This window comes from Schistocerca cancellata, chromosome 1, assembly GCF_023864275.1.
Source record: "Schistocerca cancellata isolate TAMUIC-IGC-003103 chromosome 1, iqSchCanc2.1, whole genome shotgun sequence".
Classification (NCBI taxonomy): Eukaryota; Metazoa; Arthropoda; class Insecta; order Orthoptera; family Acrididae; genus Schistocerca; species Schistocerca cancellata.
Genome location: NC_064626.1, coordinates 476,126,379 through 476,142,307, shown reverse-complemented (window position 1 = coordinate 476,142,307; position 15,929 = coordinate 476,126,379). Strand labels below are relative to the sequence as shown.

At 37.8% G+C, this 15,929-nt stretch overlaps 1 protein-coding gene and 1 long non-coding RNA gene across 2 annotated transcripts in view; one reads left to right on the top strand and one right to left on the bottom strand.

Moving 5' to 3' along the window:
* The window catches only part of LOC126177352 (pleckstrin homology domain-containing family D member 1-like), a 200,263-nt gene extending 192,775 nt beyond the window's left edge, over window positions 1–7,488 (bottom strand). Inside the window, exon 1 of the mRNA XM_049924449.1 lies at window positions 7,303–7,488. Coding sequence (XP_049780406.1) covers window positions 7,303–7,406 — 104 coding nt within the window. The 5' untranslated portion in view covers window positions 7,407–7,488. The remainder of the gene's footprint in view (window positions 1–7,302) is intronic.
* A 156-nt stretch (window positions 7,489–7,644) lies between these two features.
* LOC126177341 (uncharacterized) lies at window positions 7,645–8,515 on the top strand. The gene is made up of 2 exons (XR_007535811.1): window positions 7,645–7,846; window positions 8,264–8,515. It is a non-coding gene; the product is annotated as an uncharacterized LOC126177341 (long non-coding RNA).
* The last annotated feature ends 7,414 nt before the right edge of the window (window positions 8,516–15,929 follow it).

The following is a 15,929-nucleotide window of genomic DNA, read 5'->3' as shown; positions in this document are numbered from 1 at the left end:
GGAGCAGGGAATGGGAAGGCAGGTGTGTGCTGTGGCAGAGGGCAGCATACAAAGAGGGTGATGGGACATGAGCAGGGAGGAAGTGATAGGACAAAGGAGGCAGAAAGTGTTGGGTGGAGGGTGTGCAGACAGTGGGATACGTAGGTTGAGGCAGGAATAATTTAGGGAGCAGAGAATGTGTTGCAAGGGTAACTTCATCTACCATTTCAGAAAAGTTGGAGATGGAAGGGAGGAATGAGATGGCCCAGGTTGTGACATGCCCTTGAACTCAAGCATGTTATGTTCAGCTGCATGTTGTGACACAGGGTGGTCAACTTTGCTCTTTGTCACAGTTCGGCGGTGACCATCCGTGCTGGTGGACAGCTGGTTGGTAGTCATACCATTAAAAAAAGTCATGCAATGATTGTGGCAGACATGGTATATGACATATAACACGGCTGTTTTCAGAGCCGGGACATATAACGTGGCTGCATGTCATAAACCAGCTCTGCCACAGTCATTGTGTGGTTTTGTATTTTGGTATGACTACCTACCAGCTGACCACTAGTAGGAACAGCCACCACCAAACTATGGCCGATAGCAAAGTAGAATCCCCTGTGACATAGCACGCTTGATTTCAGGGCACTTCACAGCCTGAGCCATCTGGATCCTCCACTCCACCACCAGCTTTTCCGAATTGCACAGATTGAAGTTATCCTTTACAACACTTCCTCCACTCCCAAAATTATCCTAGCCTCCGTCTATGGTAACATAATGTCCCCACAGCCTTCAACTAACAGTTTGGGCCCCTTAATTTACAGCTTCCAGATCATATTTATCTCACTACTCTCAAAAGGCAGTTAAAGCATAATTAAAAAAAAAAAAAAAAGGATCCCAATCAGCAGCTTTGTATTGTCATCTGGTCAATAAAGAACATTTGTATGGTTTTAATCTTCAACCAGATAGAGAAACAATAAATGTATAGTTCCCAGCAGAAATGAATTTTACAGGAAATGAGATGTCACACAAATGCTAATTTCACAATCATACAGTTTATTTACCTGGTTATATAGAGTAAAAACTGCTTACAAATTAAGTAACACAGTGAACAAGCACTCATGGTCTAAAGAGATACAATGGGACAAGAGAAGAATGGAAATCAACAACAGTGAACTGTTTAAAACATACAAGATTCAGAAACCTGAAAAGTTTGGGGTGGTACAGTGAGCAGATGATAAATAAGAGAAACAGGAACATGAGATGAAACAAGGCAAAAAAGAAGTAAAAGGATTAAGATGAGTCCCAAAATATTTATGAGAAGATGATATAAGAATAAACAATTAAGAAATGATAGCACTATGATAGAAACAATAATATGTGGAAGGGCTGTAGTGAGCCTAGATAGGTGGTAACAACAAAACCCATGTTTTATAGCAAGCTACCTCCTGCAAAGTTTTGAGATAATGGTGACAAAAATAAGAGTGAAAATTTACTGTGTATACATACACACAGTCACACAGTAAAGTCATGGCTAATTGTGCTCTGGTATGGACTTCCATGCATTATGTGAACACAAGGCATAAACTGTGATCAATGTACACTAATCTAGGATGAAAGTTTACTACTGATATGCCGAATTAACATCTAAATGATACTTACTACCACTGGTAACACACAGGTGATGTTTACATCTGACTTTCCCCTTAATGAAATAGGTGTTACCAACTGCACAGCAGAAATAAATACTGTTAAAATTATGGGTAAGCTAACTTAAAAAAATGCATCTCTCTCAGAAAAAATTACATTCCAGTCCAATGAAATATTGAATGGCAAGTTGTTTCAGGGTTAACCAAGCCGAACAGACATTACGCAATCAAAAGTATCCAAACAACCCCAAAAACATAGGTTTTTCATATATTAGGTGCAGTGTATTGCCACCTACTCCCAGGTACTTCATGTCAGCAACCTCAGTATTCATTAGACATCATGACAGATCAGAATGGGGTGCTCCGCAGAACTCACAGACTTCGAACGTGGTCAGGTGATTGGGTGTCACTTGTGTCATATGTTTGTATGCAAGATTTCCATACACCTAAACATTCCTAGGTCCAATGTTTCCAATGTGATAGTGAAGTGGAAATGTGAAGGGACACGTACAGCACAAAAGTGCACAGGCCGACCTCGTCTGTTGACTGACAGACCGCTGACAGTTGAAGAGGGTCGTAACGTGCAATAGGTAGGCATCCATCCAGATCATCACACAGAAATTCCAAACTGCATCAGGATCCACTGCAAGTACTATGACAGTTAGGCGGGAGGTGAAATAACTTGGATTTCATGGTCGAGAAGCTGCTCATACACCACACGTCACGAGAGTAAATGCCAAATGACATCTCGCTTGGTGTAAGGAGCGTATACATTGGATGACTGAACAGTGGAAAAACATTGTGTGGAATGACGAATCACAGTACACAACATGGCAATCTGATGGCAGGGTGTGGTATGGCAAATATTTGGCGAACGTCATCTGCCAGCGTGTGTAGTGCCAACAGTAAAATTCGGAGGCAGTGGTGTTATGGTGTGGTCATGTTTTTCATGGAGGGGGCTTGCACCCCTTGTTGTTTATTGTGGCACTATCATGACACAAGCCTACATTGATGTTTTAAGCACCTTCCTGCTTCCCACCATTGAAGAGCAATTTGGAGATGGCAATTACATCTTTCAACACAATCAAGCACCTGTTCATAATGCACAGCCTGTGGCGGAGTGGTTACACGACAATAACATCCCTGTAATGGACTGGCCTGCACAGAGTGCTGATCTGGATACTATAGAACACTTTTGAGATGTTTTGAAATGCTGGCATCGTGTCAGGCCTCACTGACCGACATCGATACCTCTCCTTGGTGCAGCGCTCTGTGAAGAATGGACTGCCATTCCCCAAGAAACCCTCCAGCATCTGCTTGAACATATACCTGCAAGAGTGGAAGCTGTCATCAAGGCTAAGGGTGGGCCAACATCACATTGAATGTGTAATAAAATTTTAACTTAATAAAGTAACTGATGCACTGTGGTGTTTCAGAGGGAAGGAAAGACCTTTGTTGAAAATATAATAATGTAAAACTAATTGGGACACAAAAAGAAAGAACTGGATCAATTTTATTTATTGTTCCCATTTTTTAATTACAGGTATCCTTTTAACCTAAGATGTAATATTTATCCTATTAATATACCTTATGCAAATAATATTTCCGTGAGCAAGAGGAAGTTTTAGAAAGCTCTGATAAGATTGACCATTTCTTTATCTCGTGGCAGTGCAATGCATTTATGAGAAAATGAGGACAATAGCAAACGTTGCAAAATATGTTATCCTCAGTATCAAATGGTTGGGCTCATTCCAACCAATGTTTCACTGAGCTTCCTACATACAAAACAATCCAGTTTTCATTCAATATCTCGTTAACTTTCAAGTGCGGAGGTAAAGGACATGCAAAAGGTTGATAGCAACCAATGGAAAACCCAGTACGAAATGCTCATACGAATTTCAGGCACCTCAAATGAGAACTGAGGTAACATGTTGAGGGAGATTGTACAACAGCTGCAGAAATCTGGTTAAGCCATCTGAAATCTCATGCCACTGGTAAAGTTTTTCACACAGCTGAATACTGGAACAAGTAAAATGTAAATGTACACATTATGTCTGGGTTTCGAATGTCAGTTGTAACTTAAAGCTTATAAATTTTTCATTCACTATTGTGTTTCAGGTTTCCCTAAATTAATAAATGTATAAATCTACCATGTACATAAGTTACAAACAATTGCTAATTTGTTTTTATAACAAAAAGACGTACTACACTGATCAACAGTTTGTACAATATATAAAAACATACAGAAAAATATACTGGAAGGTAACAGCAAAAGCAAAGCAACTATTTAATGACTGTCTAATCAGGAAGTCTGATTATAAATCTAAAACTATATGGAGAATAGTAAAAAATGAAACTGGAAGAATTTGTGATAATGAAGAAATAACACTCAAAAACAGTGAAACCCACAACACAGAGAAAAATAAAATAGCAGCTTTTTTTTAATGACCACTTTTTAAATGTACCACACACACTAAATTTAAATTTCAAAGAACAAAAAAATAGTAGGGGCTCATACATCATAAAAGAAACACTCAAGGAGACCAAATCCAAATTAAAATTTATGGGAGAATTGAGCACAGAATTTGAAATAGACACAGGAGTACGACAAGAGGATGTACTGTCCCCAGTGCTCTTCAATTGTGCTCTTGAAAAAGTTGTTAGAGAATGGAAAAAAGGCAGGTGCACCAGCACACAGACTGGGACCAAGACATAAGGGCATAGAATTAGACTGTTTAGCATTTGCTGATGACATGGCACTGATCGCACAAGACATTACCGATGCACAGAAACAGCTAGAATTATTACAAGAACAGGCAGCTAAAATAGGATTACAAATTTCATTTGAAAAAACAAAATTTATGACTGACGTCAAAGATGCACCTTCTGATCTCAAAATTGGTAATAACTACATCTCTCGAGTAAAAGAATTTAAATATTTAGGTGAATGGATTGCAGAAAATTGTAATGAAAAAAAAATCTGTCAGATCAAGAGCCCAGAAAATGGAGACAGTGTTTCAGTTAACAAAAAACATTTACAACAAAAAGAGTCTCTCATGGAACTGCAAAATACGACACTATACAACAGTAATTAGACCCGAAGCTCTCTACGCATCTGAGACACTAAACCTTCAACACAGAACACTAAAAGAGGAATTAGAAGTGAAAGAACGTAAGATAATGAGGAAAATCCTAGGACCAAGAACTAAAGTTGGAGTACATTATCCAAAACCCAATGCAGAAATATATAAAAATATCTCCAAAATAACAGACACAATGCGCATGAGAAGAATCCAATTCATGGGGCACTTAGAAAGAATAGACTCAAACAGGTTAACGCACAAAATCCATACATTTTTAAAGAACAAAACTACAAGAACGAACTGGTACAAACAGACGGAAAAAGACCTGAGAGAATTAATGTCTCAAAACCTACATGATAGAAATGAAAACAGAAAAATCACAAACACACGGGGTTTTGAGGACGAAGAGAGAAAAACTAATCGACATACATGGTCTACGCAACGAAAGCTAGCCCATTCGGTGTTTATGAAGGAATACTGGGCGAAAAGGAAGGCCAACAAATGTTGATTACGCGTGGTCCTAAGTGATCCATCCGCGAAGAAGAAAAGTAGAGGCTCCATGGGCTGACTGTAACATGAACATTCCCCCAACAAATGAACAAGAAGTAAATAGGAAGATTAGGAGCCAGATGAAGTACCTGTTATAATTATAATAATGGCTGCTGTGCAGACTGTAAAACCTATAGCTCACATTGCAAATCTATCATTTAATGAAGGTGCTGTTTCCTCCGCGGCTAAAGGACTCAAAAGCGATACCACTCTAACAATGGAGACAGAAATAAAATAGAAAACTACCATCCTATATCACTTCTCTCTTGCTTCCTCCAAAACATATGAGAAACTAATGAAATTAAGTCACTAGTTACCTCAACAAAAATAAACTTTGGAACTGCAATCAACATGATTTTCATGCAAAACACAGGACAGTAAGTGCAGTCACAGACTACATCCAAAAAAATTATAAAAAAATTTGGAAAATGACAAAAGTGGAATAGGAATTAATTTAGATATGAATAAAGCAGTTGATACTGTCTGTCACGAAATCCTCCTTGATAAGTTGGAAGCAATAGGTATTACAGGAACAACAAAAATGTGGTTTCTATCTTATCTCAAGAACAGATCTCAGATCGTAGAGCTCACCACTGTTAGCTTGAATAAAAAAATAAGGCTAGCTTCAGAAGCAAAAGAAGTAGCCATAGGTGTCCGACAGAGAAGCAGCTTAGGCCCACTACTTTCTTATTTATGTGATGATTTGCATTTACCACATAATAAAGCCGAACTTGTATTATTTTCTAATGATACAAACCTATAAGTGAGTGACATTAAACGCTCATTACGTATCACTTGAAATAACATCTTGAAAAGTACTGAGATTTGGTTGTATGCAAAAAAGCAGTCACTGAATGCAAAGAAATCAAACTACCTACCATTTGTACAAACAATTCAGGATGTGGGGATTATTCTAGAATTGGATGATAGTTTGTAGATTGTATTTTATTGGTCCTGTTGTCTACATAGCAGCTTATGCATAAGACATTGGACAAGTTAAATAGTAAGCGTGCAGTTTGGATTTCCACATGGATGAAGCTTTAAATTGGAAAAACCAAGTTAGATACGTTTCACACAGACTGATTTGCCTTGAGAATTATTGCAAATGTTCGAACTTCTGGGGGACAAGAATGGCATACTCTGGATACTTTCATTCTGTTGCTTCATATGGGATAACTTTTTGGGTAAGCTCAAAATCTAATTTAAAAGAAATTTTTACCCTACAAACACCGGACTGTTCAAATAATTACACACAGCCATGCACAAGCTCATTGCACACCACTCTTTCAGAAATTAGGAATTCTATCGCTATTCACATTCAGGCGTGTGCTTGTAACCAAGGCGAGCCTCAACAAGTATAAAATTTAGATTAGGACTTAAAAAAACACTTAAAAATGTTACTTTTTAGTAAATGACTTTTATGAACAAATTGGAAACTAATCATCACAACAAATGTAATGGGCTTGTTTGTTATAAGTTTTGAGATATCTTTCTTTTGTTGATGTACTCCTTCAAAACTCCAACGTTTAATGATGATTAAAATTTACATCATTTTTGAAATAGAAGGTAAATTTACTGTTAATTTAATGTAATCTCATTTCTGTAATTGACCAGGAAATTAATCGCCACAAAAGAGGAACTACAATTGTGTGTTAACTACTGTGATAAATTATATATTTTGTATTTACCATGTTGCAGTTTAAAGGACTTTAGCCTATTATCTATAGTTTACTTTAAATGAATTATCTCTGTAATAGAGATTAATTTAATCTGATTTATCTTTTGACAAAATGTAGATTTATGGTTTTATTTTTGTATGCAATTCAATTCTGTACTGCATTGATAACCTATTTCTATTTGTGACGGGTCCAATATCGTTTGTACGATGGAATGGAAACTAAAAAAAACTAAATATTAAATATCCCATATATTTTATAATAGAATCCACTAAGGTCAGCTGCGGCCTACATTGTTTTATAAAAGCTTAAACCTTGTTTCACGCACAGCAACAAGTTCAACTGTGTCGTGTATTCCTTTCATTTTACCTTTTGTTCCATTTGTTGGAATGGGGAGAAAAAGATTTTTTTAACAAAATTCCACTCAACTGTACTTTGGTTACTATGTTAAACGGCTCATCAGCATCGATCATTTTCGATCATACGCATCGTAAAGCATACTTCTGCAGCTCATGACATCATTTGACGTATACAGACTTTACGCTCCGTTCCCGGAAGTCGATACATATATTGTACATACACACATCGTATGCATCCGCCGATGGAGTTTTCTCCTATGCAATAAGATATCCTACACTCTGATAATAAACAAGTTATTCTAGTGTTTTAAGTCACAAAAAATGGTATTATTATAAAAACATGCAACACGCTGCGGAATTTCTGATTATTTATTGTGAAAGTTAATAAATACACTAGAACTATTTCTTCAGTGCTATGCGGAAGGAGACATTTTGAGAATTATTCAGCATTATGACGTCACGGGAATTGCATTGTGAAGGTATACGTATGACGGAAGATAGTTGCGAATCAGTACTGTTCGGGAATTGCGTTGTGATGGTACGAGGAAGATGAGGTACGTTTAAATATTATTTTAGTAGCTGTAGGCGTTGCGTTACAGAGTAGACACATGGAAAAAAAAACTAGGTGGTCAGACAGAAGAGTTCGTGAAATTCTTTATTTAAGTTGAAAGAGCAGCCTTGAAGGTGGAAGAACAAAGATTACAAGCGATTTTATCAATCATGCTAGCGGGACTAGAAACAGGGCTGTAGTAGAAACAGCAGGCACCGCATGGACTAGATGCTCAAAAGTTGCAAGTGTAAATGGATGGAAAAGAGCACTCCAAACGTGGACGTGTTAAAGAGGGACTGTCATACGTGTGGAAATCACGGAAGCTTTAATAATTTCATTTCAGTTGAAAGACCATATTGCTTTAAAGATAATCCTCGTGTGTTGTGCGTGTAAATTAACATGTGATTTTTTTTTTTTTCAGTCCTTCGTGAAATCTGTTATGGCGTCTGGAGGGTGCGAATGTGAGAAGAGAACTTACGTGACAGCGGGGGAGAACTGATAGTAGCAGAGATCTGATAGTTGGAAACAACGCTTTGGTTTGTAAATTGCTTGATGTAATTTTATGCTGTTGAATTACTGTTCTTGATTCGTGCTGAATTGTATTTACATTCCACGAATATTGCTTGTTCTATTGTAACTTTCCAGTGTGTTGTAAAATAAAATAAAAAATATTGTTTTGCTTCTTTATTTGATCCTATGATACCTCTCTTCATATAATGTGTGTATTCATGTACAGACGTCATGGGGAAAGGAGTCTTAAGGGTTTCGAATGCCACTTCGTCTCATCGGCCGTTGTGAAGAATGTGACGTAGTATTTGTAAGTGATTATTATATACAGAGCGCTATGATTTAAGTGTATTGTGACATCCTTACAAACTGCATTTGTACATGAAATTTTCGTGATTTATATAGATCATATTGCCAAGTCTTTTTACTACTTTCTTACTCGTCGAACAAATGTGTCACGTATGCTGTATTTGGCAGGAGTCTGGAAGTGCTTAAGGAGACTGGACTCCTGAAATATCTGGTGGTTCGTCAGAAGTACGTGCCCACTCATTATCAGGTACAAGGTTTTTGCATATGTTGTTTTCTTAAAATTCTACTTAACGAAATTGTTTTCTGCTTAAACAGTGGGTAGAAACTGAGATCATGAGAGGATGCCAATGGGCAATTTGATATTTTCAAGTAATGGTGGATTATTAGATTTTATCATTTTGCTCGCTAATAAGTGAATTTGAATTGTTTTATCAAGTCGCGACTCTCCTTAATTGTATGGTTCCAGATTTTTCACTTCATATTAGTTTAATGGTGTGGTAATATCACGTCTTGCGTGCATTGTCGTGGTTGGTGTAGGAAATTCTACTATCAGTATGTTTTGAAGTGTGACCTATTGCGTTTAGTTGTTTATTTTGAGTTGTAAGATTGGGCAATATGTTTTTGATAGTTTTCTTTTTCCTGTATACATAACCTCTCGTTTTTATTTTTTTAGCATTTGTTGCTAAATGGTGTCAGGTATATTCTTTGGTTACCTCACCACACTCTGTTAGGATTTTAATGTTTCCACATTCAGTATCGTGTTGAGGTATTGATAGCATAGGTGCTTTTCCACCCTTAATTTCTTCTCATTAGAAGCAAATCTGTTGTTCCTAAAACTGCCTCTTATGCAATTAATGTGTTGTATCTGAGATCCTGCAGAAAATTGGAAATTGTAGTAAAACTTTCATTTTGTACCTGAAGCTGTTAAGATTGTTTCTCCTTGCTCAGTAAAAGTCTTCACACATTTGTAACAGTTTCATACCATGCATTTTATTTATAATTATTAGCTTGACCAAATAGTTTAGTTGGTCTGCTGTAAATAGGGAAAGTGTTGTGTATGTATGTAAATATGCCCGGGGGGGGGGGGGATTTGGGTTATCTGCTACAGTTAATGGTCTGTAAGGCTAGCCCCCCCCCCCTCCCAGATGCATTTGGCTGATGTCTAGTTGCTGACAACAGAGCTAAATGTAGTGTTGTTTAGTCCACTTTCATGAAGTGAAGTGAACTGACTACTGTCCACGATGCTCTGAATCGGAGCTCCCTAACTTGGATGGGCACATCTGCGCAGATAGGTACAGCTGCCAGGGCATGTGGGTATTAGGGGGAACGAACTGGCGGATGTGGGTGCCAAAGATGCATGTTCCCTCCCTCACATTGTTGAATGTGCTGTCCCCCTCCATGCTGTTACCTCCCTTTTGCGTTTTCGTGTTATGTGTCAGTGGGAAGAGGAGTGGCTGGTCTGGTCAAGGCCACCACGCGGCCATGGCGTACGTCCTACCAGTCATGCAGGCGGGATGAGGTTCTCCTCACTCACCTCCGCACCGGGCACAGTCCCTTAACGCACAGTTTTTTACTCCGGCGGGAGGACCCCCCCAATCTGCAGTGCTTGTGGCGTCCAGATTACAGTCCGCCACATTTTACTTGACTGTCCTTTATTCTCTGACCAGAGGGCGGTGGTTTCCTTGCCACCGGATTTGCCCTCTATTTTGCAAGACGACGCAACGACTGTGGTTAAGGTCTTACGGTTTTGTGTCGTGTCCAATTTGTTGCCTCGGATTTTAGGGAGAGGATTTTCATGTGCTGTTGGGTGACTGGCTCACCCAGGCTTTAGGTAAGAGGTCCACCAGTCACGATTACCTACTTGTTTCACTTCGATTTCTGTTCTCTTTTCCTTGTTTCCTTTCCTCTTTTAGTGCGTTTTTTCTCCTCTTGTTTTGCCTCTGTATGTGAGGATTTGACAGAAGAGAGATTCTCATCTCCACCTTGGCTTCTCATGTTTAGGGACCTTGTAGTCCACTTTGTTCAGAACACTGTGATCAAACATTTGAGGATTTTTTGCCATTTAGTCTGCGTTCTGCCTTGTTGAAAAGTTTCTATTTTGTGGAATACTTGGAGTTTTTCTCTTTGTTAATTTAGTTTGTGGTTAAAATTTTTGTTCTGAGAGTTTAGTAAACAGCTGAGGTTTCACCGTAGGTTAACTGCATATACTGTTGTTCATGTGCATTTAGGACCAGTATAGCATGCAGCAAGATGTTATGCAGTACTGATCTACAGGGCCCAGCTTAAGATGTTGAGGAGCTCCCTATAACTGTTGATAGTGCAGTAGTTACTTGGATGCATGCAGTATCCAGTGAAGGTAAAGTACATTGTAAAGCTGCATTTTTTTGATGATCCAATATGAACTAAAAGTATTTTTATTGATTTCATGCCCAGAGGACAGTAAATAATTCTGGAAGCAGTGGATAATATTTGAAGTCTCCTTTGTCATTTGTGTAAGATAAACTGTCTGCAGAAAATCTGGAATCAAAATGATACATTGCTACTTACTACAGAGAGTAGTTGGATCTTGAGCAAAATTATGGCGAGACAAGATGGTAAACATATGAACAAATTAATCCACTTGGTGACTTCACATATACCCATTGTATCTTCTGTTTGCAAAGGCATTCACTTTGCAATATTTCTTGAGTCAATTCTAGTGCATAAATCTTGCAAAAGAATGCCTCGTAGCACACGTAAGTAATGCGTTATGACTGGCCAAATACTTCCTTGATATTGAATGAGCATGAACTTTTTTAAAAAAAGTTTGACTTATAGTGATCGGGTTATCAGAATTAGATGTATTCTCTACCTTACACAGGTTACTTTCTTCCCTAAAATATGGAAAGATGTAAAAATGAAAAATTGAATATTTGAAAGAAAAGATGTCTTCACTACCTTATTTTGTCAGACCTGCAGCTGTTGACACACTTGGTAAGTCAATGTACATATAGTGTGAACACTTTTTTAGTATACTTGGTTTCACTTTAAAAAATTAAATGTATGGAGCTACAAATTGGAACAAAAGTTTTGAATATTACCACTTAAACTTACTATATACGTAGTTAATAGATATCCACAAAAAAAAAAAGACTTTTGGATCTTCCTTGTGAACATACAGTAATGGACCTATACCGAGGAGGGATTAAATGTATGTCCTTCAATAACTGAGCAGTCTTAGTATTTTGTCTGGACTTCCTGCCAAGTATCTAAAACCAAAGGTGCACTTTTACACAGCACCCAGGATTTAGATACGCTGTACTTCATTAGTGCTTAGTGGGACACTATCCGATTACACTGCAAGTTGAGGTGGTACTCTGTGCCAGTCACTGAACAAAGGGTTAGCTCCATGTAAGTTGGGCATTAGTATGTTGGAGATGAGGTGTCACTTTTTTACTATCCAGTCAGTAAGTACTACTGCCTTACCCTTGTTTGCATGGACAAAACATTGCTGTGTGTTACGAGGGAGGGGCAGACTAAATTGAGCTATACAGAAGTAAGCCAACATTATCTGTACTTGTTTTTGGTTGTCATGGTTCCTTAATTTAGAAGAGTGATGAACATTCCTTAGATCATCATAAATGCAGATCGTGCACTGGCAGTGAAAGACAGCCACGATTGCCTATGTTGTGTGCTGTGAAAGAGGTAAGTGCCATGTAAGAATAAGTAACAAAGCACTGTTTGTAACTGAAAAATTGAAAACCATCAGTTTAGGCTGTAAAACAAAATTAATATTTTTGATGAGCTCGAGTGCCAATTACAAATTATTACATTTTAGCACATCATACAACAAAACAGACTATCAGATGATTGTTTCTAGCAATCTCTGTGCATTTTGTGAAAGTACAGTAATTGTTGTACAGATGCTTACATGGTGACATTCTCATAAAGTGATTACTCACAGGACTTCATTAAGACAAAGTACGTGGCACCAAACTATGCAATATACTTTGAAGGGCATACCTTGGTTAGAATGTACATAAAAATTGAACCAATGCATTGAGAACTTCACTGGTTAGTAAGTCCCCTTTCATAGTATTTGGTGAAAACAATAACTTGTTCAGCCCCCTTTTATTTGCTTGATATCCTTGCTGAGATCTTGAGTGATTGCTTGTAAGCCATTGTGGTGTAATTGTCTGCAAATTTAAATGCTTTACAAACTTTGTAATAGTTTGTGGTTGAAGCAGGTTTGTAAGTCAACTGGTGTTCAAAATGTCTGAGTCTCTGCATTTGGGTTGAAATTGGGGGGGGGGGGGGGGGGGGGGAGAGTGAAGACATCTAATATAGAGCCTGTAATGAATTGGAAGAAGTTATTGCCACCTTTATCTGCTTAGGCATAGTCCATACCAGTTCAGGCAGGCTAGGACAAAATGACTTCAGATGTTATTGAATTTTGCATACGTTAAAATGGACTAAATAAGGAACTTTTTTTCTTTTCTCCCAAAAAAGAATCTGCTCTGAGATAAGCCCTCCAAAGATGATGCTGCACGTATCACTTTGAAGATGTGAATTTTGGAAAATTTTAAAATGGCATATATCTGGAATAGTTCTAGAAATTTTGTTGGTTTTTTATTTGGAAGTTAGTTGCTTTACTATTAAAAAAAGTCCTCCATTTGGACTTCTGTCAAAGTTCTTTTACTGTCGTGTTCTGAACTTTTTATAATTTACGGGAAATTTTTTTTGTAAATGCCAATCCATAAAACTTTTTTCCCCTTCATTCCTCCCTCCTCGTTTTTGTTGGTTGGTACCATAGGAGAGCTGCCACTTTTAGGTTGAACAGGTTTTATAAAAAAAAAATTGAAATTCTTGCCATACATAAAACCTGTTTTATCACATAACATGCTTATAAAAATCAAAACCTAGCCTTATTTAACACAATTTTAGTTTTGAAAGATGAGTAAGAGCCTCATTTTTTAAGTGGTTCCAAAATGTATGTGAAAGGTCCAAAGACAGTTTCAATTTATACAACTTCTGTGCATTTTGTTTTGTACTGAAATTAGCCATAAAGTTGTTGCATTGCTTCAGCATCTTCCTTTGATATAGAGGGATGCCTTGTTGTTGAACCAATAGGAACTGAAGCACTTACAATCTTCAAAACATTGTGAACAGGAAGTGAGCACTGATGGTGGTGTTTGTGCTTCAGCTGGAAGCCTATATCCAGAAGCTAGTCCATGTGGTAGCTTAAAGTTCCCTACAATTTCGTTTAGTTCATAATTGGTGTCCATAATCTCGACAATCCACCTGTCATGTCATGCACATGCGCCACGAACATCCCCCTTCTAAGGTTTTGAATTTTGAATATTATCCTGGTGTTGGCCGAACGAATGAAATTTCTTTTTTCTTGCTCTTTGAAGTGGGTGCAATATGAGTTAGCCCATCACTTTGTGTCCAAAAATGTGCCCCTTTAGTTCCTTTCATATGAGTAGTTTGTGTGGACCATTCTTCTTTCTTCTGCTCACGGTGTTCTTAGATTTCCTATTTGGACAAAAGAATGAGGGCTGTGGATATGTAAGATTTCATGACTCTCATAAAATCCTCAGCATTCTTAATCACAGCTGTATTTGGTCTGGAAAGATTGTTTTGTAGCATGCATTCAGCAGGCCTCCTACACCATGAAAAGGCATCTTCCTGTGACCAGTAGCACTGTATACCAGTCAATTGTCACTAGTGACTTACTCAGTGCAAACATCTGGTAACAATTTTTAAAGTCTGGGAGCATCCTATCAAAAATAATGATCTTCTGTGCTCCTGTTTGCAGTTTAATTTTGTGCACTGCTAGCAAAATTTGCTATGTCATGTACTGTGTCATTGCTTAAAAGTGCAACACTTTTCTTGTTTTGAAAATGTCACTCCTATACCCTTGTACTTCTTGTAGGAAAGATACAGATCAGTTTTCAGCAAAATCATGGTGAAACACTAAACTTAATTCTTCGGCCTGTACACTCTTTCACTTGTGCAACGTGATGTTGCAAATTCTTCAGATGCTGGTGTCTTACTGCTTTCACTGACCGTTTACCAATGAAACTTACCATTGTAATCATAAAGCAATAATCTTTCAAATAAAAAAAGAACAGCATTTTAAATTTTTTTCCGAAATTTGCATCTTCAAAATGGTGTTTCCAGTGTCATCTTTGGAGACATGTATCTCAGGGCAATATGAAGGTAATCCCCCCCACCTGAAGTCACACAGATTATGCCCTCAGTAAAAATACACCCGCAGAATAATTGTGATAAATTAAAAAAAGAGTCCAATACACCTGGTGGCTAGCAGAAATAGGCTATTCTTTACATTCCTGCTCTGTTACAAATCAGTTGGAGTGGCCTACATTTGGCAATCACATTTGTTGGGTTTGCAACTCATAACATTACCTTGCCACCTAATGTAGACCTTAGACAATGGTGCAGATCACAATTATATTGAAATCTCAGCTAAATGCTGCTTGTGCCACACGTTAGTGTGTTGCCAATTACTGTGGGATGTAACAATGTCTTTTGACACCCCCAAAAAGCCTGGCAGTGAGAGAAATTACACTGCACAAGAGCGTTAACATAATTTTGTGAGAAGTGTCTCTGAAACTAAAATGCCTGTGGGTCTAATGTCTTGTGTAATAGGCAAACTTCTCCCTCCCTAAGTCGCTATTATAGGTTGCAGACTTTTGTCTGCAGCAGGGTAGGTTACTGATCACATGCAATATACCTTGCTTGCAGAGGTAGTTCTAAGATTTAATGATCTAGGTGTATAGCTGGTTTCAATCCACTCAAATCTCTTTCAGTAATTGATGTATGGAGCAACCTGATGTACATTGCTATGAATACTGCTTCATTACGGATGTTTGCTAGCAAAATACAGGTATGTGCTGGGATAGGCGCCAGTGAGTATTGCACTATTTTGTACAATTGAAGTGGTTGTGGTACATTTGATAAAGTATAATGGCACCAAATGAGTCATCCTCCAAGTAAACATAGAGTACTGTCTTCATGGATTCTATGTAAGTAATTATTCTACAGTAGACGAAATTTGAAATACATTTCTAGTTTATACATGTACATACTTTGGACATCAGTTTAAAGTTATTGGTGACATTGGATATTCCCTCACAGTACAGGTGTTTCAAGTTTAAAAGAAATTGATATTATAAAATGTTTCCTATAAGGGCGTTAATTGTTTTGCATTGCTCTTCAGTCAAAGAACCTACACATGGAGTGAAATAGGTTGTGCTAAAGTGATCTAC